This window comes from Myotis davidii, unplaced genomic scaffold, assembly GCF_000327345.1.
Source record: "Myotis davidii unplaced genomic scaffold, ASM32734v1 scaffold142, whole genome shotgun sequence".
Taxonomy (NCBI): domain Eukaryota; kingdom Metazoa; phylum Chordata; class Mammalia; order Chiroptera; family Vespertilionidae; genus Myotis; species Myotis davidii.
The window spans coordinates 3,250,787-3,254,664 of NW_006294400.1; the positions used below are offsets into that span (position 1 = coordinate 3,250,787).

A 3,878-nucleotide genomic window follows, 5' to 3' on the forward strand; every position below is an offset into this window, starting at 1 on the left:
ATGTCCTCAGCGGCCTGAGCTTGTGCACTGAGTCTAGGGCTGGGATCATCTGCAGGGAAAGGAGAGTGAGAGAATTAGCTCCCTTCGGTTTGTACCAACTCTGATGTTAGTACGACACCAGGAGCATAATCCCAAAGGCCGATTAGGAGGTAAGACTTAAAAAGAGCACATATCTCAGTGTTAAGAGGCACCATGCAGCTGCCTACTCCTCCCATTTCTGGGTCTGAGAGCCTTGCCAAAGCACGGATTTGGGAGAATTAGATGCACTTTCTCATCATCGCCAGAATTCCACATGACAGTGTCAAAAAGTTCAGTGCGGACTGAATGGATGATGGGTTTCTAAAGTGCTTACACTCAAACCACTGGTATTAGCAACACATGCTAACAGAACTTCCCACAATGCAATTTTATATGCAGACTTCATTTACTCAGACATCTCCATGCTGAAGGAACAAAAAAGAAGTATTCAAACTGAGAATTAAAGCCTTTTAAATAATAATAAAAGTTGTCTTCCTCCAGTCTTCCTGGATTTCTCTCTCTACACCAGATTTGAAAACTTCAGATTTTCATATGCTATCTCACTGGATCTCACCATGACAGTGCAGCTGCCGGAACAGAGCACTTTTGTGCATGCAATGGAGTCAGAGGCACTCCCAGAGAACCTAGACATTGCTGGGGAGTGCTGGAATTGTACCTGGGTGCACAGAGAAAAAGCTGATCACAATCACAGCACAGCACTGTTTACTGACAGGACTGCCATCCTGTCGGCAAAATCAGCACATCGCAATGTTTTCCTGTAGTCAAGGTAATTAACAGTGATCAAAGCAAAGAACTGCTACAGATCTATGGGACACAGAAAGTTCCAGAGTGAAATGTAAACTGCTGCGATAGATCTAGGCCAACCAGGTGGCTACCATAAATGTCCACATTCTGGTAGAATCCCATTTTTTAAAAAGTCTAAAATCACATAAAAATCACTAGAGTTTATATATGTGTGTGTTAACAGCAGCTACCATTTATTGAGCACTGACCACATGCCAGAAACTGTGCTAAGCACCTTATATGAGCAATCTCAATCAATCATCACAATAATCCCATAGGGAGGTACTATCACCCCATTTTATAGAAAAGGAAATCGAGGTATAGAGAGGTTAAGTACTTATGCTCATAGGCTCTTTTTTCCCCCATAAAATAATATTTTGTATTTCTGTCTCCGTAAAATTGTAATAAACTATAAAGAGAGGATTTCCAAAGTAATGTAATCTTTCTGCTATAATGACATTTGGATGCCAGATCAGGGTCATAATCTGATCTTCAAAATGTAAACTGAAAAATCTTTATCGTTACAAAATCATTTTGTGGAGGGGGAGTACTTTTTGCTATTGGTTTTCAGTGCTGTTGAGACTCTTTTGAAAAAGGGACAACAGAATTTGGTTAACTATAGTGAAGCCATAATGTTGCCTATTGACTTTATTTCTATAATGCCATTCTTAAAATTTTTATCCTAAGAAAATAATGAAAACAAACAAAAAATGCTACATATATGAAGCTGTGAGCAGTATTTTCATAGTAAAAGTCGGGTACAATTTAAATATCCCAAAGCAAGAGAATGTTCACACTGCAGTAAAATCAGATGATAGATTATCTTAGAGTCAATAAAAACTACTAAAAACAATCAGTTTAGTAGAAACTGGGAGAGGGCTTATGAAATAACATGTGTTAAAAGAATATAGTTACATACATAATCTGATTAAATCATGAAAAGCCATGTACAAACACAAAAAGATTGGGAGAGAACATGGAAAAAAAAAAACAAGAATAGTTAGGATGGTGGTATTATGAGCAGACTGTTAAGAAATTTCCTTTCATAGCATTTTAAAATGGATTTAATAATAATTTTCAGTGGGTCATTAGTTAGGATTGGGTAGAAGTTTTTGCACCAGTAGAGAAGTTAAATGGCTTGAACTGAACACAAAGAAAATGAAATACTTTACTTAAAAAAATTATTGTACTCTACCTAGCTTCCAGTTTAAGAACCAAAAAAAAAATACTATATTGCCCAAAGTCAAGTAAAAACTAATTTATAACTTCTCCAAAATTATCAATTCAACATTGTAAAAACATGAGATTTCATGAAGAGATTCCACTCTGCAAACATTGATAGTGTCCTAGCACTAGGAAAATGGTAAAGAAAAACAAATTATCTTGCCAAAAAGAAGCTTTTCCAACGTGTCTCAGTCAGGCTGTAGGTTCCTGAAGAACAGGGGTCAGGTGTGAAAGGACTTACTACCCACACCACTTAGCACAGTGTCTGGCATGAGTCAGATGTCCAACAGTGTTGGCTGACTGAATAGGAGGGGCTTGACTGCTCTCGGCAGGGCCGGTGGCCTGGAAACACAGCTCCTGCTGTTCAAAACCCTTTATCCAGGAGAGTCATGCATCAAAGCAGGGATGTGCTAGGCCAAGGAGCTACATCTAAACTTAACAGAAGTAGACGTTAGAATGCCATGCATTACAGTGAGATTCTCCCCGTACTATGCTGGGCAGCTTTGAGGAGGATGTTCTTTTGAAACCTATCCCATTTTTAAATAAAGCTCTTCATTTTAACTTAGAATGTAATTTCAAATCAAGGTAAAAAAAACGAGGTGAGAAATGAATTTCCCTGTAGTTAATTTACAGTCATTGGAAACAGTACACAGCTATCAAATTCAAGGCTGAGTCCTTAACACTACTTTTTACAATCTTTCCTTTCAGGGTGCTCAATCATAATGTGCCAAGAGCAAGCTGCAAAAATACAAATGCTGAATAAGGTAAGAACCCAACCCCTAGTTGTATTTCCCTTGGGTTAGAGAGCAATGGTAAACTGATTCAAGCTGTAAAAATTGGTAAAGTTTATAAATTTATTTTATTCTTTAACAAACACCTTAGCATGAAAAAAGGAAATGATTAGGTAAAACAGAATTTCACTATGATCCTGAATAATCAAGAGCTACAGACAAAAATAAATTTAGAGTTCCACGATCAACGTTAGCAAAAATTATTCAATCAATGATCCAAAGATATGGCATGCACAGAGCTAAAACCATCACCACTTCCCTAAAAGGCACTACATGGCATCATCCCACTAAGATGTCAAACTGTGGGGTGTGTCTAGAAGCCCAGGACCAGGGGCCTCACCATAAATGGAAGTTATGATAATGAGGATGATGATGGTGGTGGCGGTCTACAGGAAGAGCACACAGATTCACTGTGGCCGCCAACTGGAAACCACAGAGCTATGAAGAACATACTCCCCACTGTACACACACAGACACACTCTTCTAAAAAGGCAACGCTTATGGCACCCAAGAAAAAGTGTTATGAAATATGTGCTCTGGGAATGAAGGAGCCAGGAAGTCCATGGGTCTACAAACCTGTGAATGTTGAGAATCTGTCAGGCCCCAGCTCATCTTTGTCTTTTTCTTGTTTTTCTTTCTTTCTAAATGGTATGGGAGCTGGAAATTAAATAAAGTCAGTAGTGTGACATACAACATACTGCACTACTCGGCAGATAGCAGTCATTCTGGAGTTAACTGGTGTGCCAACATTTCTAAGTGAAAGGAAGGTGAAAAGTTTAAAAGCTAAGAAACCCCAAGTGTCAATTGATAATCGTTCTTAAAATAGCATTGAAGATTCTTAAAGAAGCGTTCGGAGTCGTTGGCCACAGGAAGAATGATTTAACGGGAATCTATTGGGACTAAATCAGAACCACAGCCTCTTAATCTCCGCTCAGAAACAACACATTCAAAACTCTGAGCCATGCTCTCCTCGTCCTCAAGCGGCTGGAGTACGGCGTGAAGGCGGTGCACCTCGGCACCCCAGGGCTGAGATGGGAAGAA

General features: G+C 39.1%; 1 protein-coding gene across 9 annotated transcripts in view; it reads right to left on the bottom strand.

Moving 5' to 3' along the window:
• GAPVD1 (GTPase activating protein and VPS9 domains 1) overlaps nucleotides 1-3,878 on the bottom strand; it is a 43,041-nt gene that overhangs the window by 11,341 nt on the left and 27,822 nt on the right. For 8 of the 9 annotated variants that reach the window (XM_015567085.1, XM_015567083.1, XM_015567082.1 and 5 more), the window contains 2 exons: nucleotides 3,414-3,494; nucleotides 1-49 (listed from right to left, as the gene is read on the bottom strand). The exon at nucleotides 1-49 is cut by the window's left edge. In XM_015567085.1, coding sequence (XP_015422571.1) covers nucleotides 1-49; nucleotides 3,414-3,494 — 130 coding nt within the window. The remainder of the gene's footprint in view (nucleotides 50-3,413; nucleotides 3,495-3,878) is intronic. The other variant, XM_015567086.1, reaches the window with a different exon arrangement.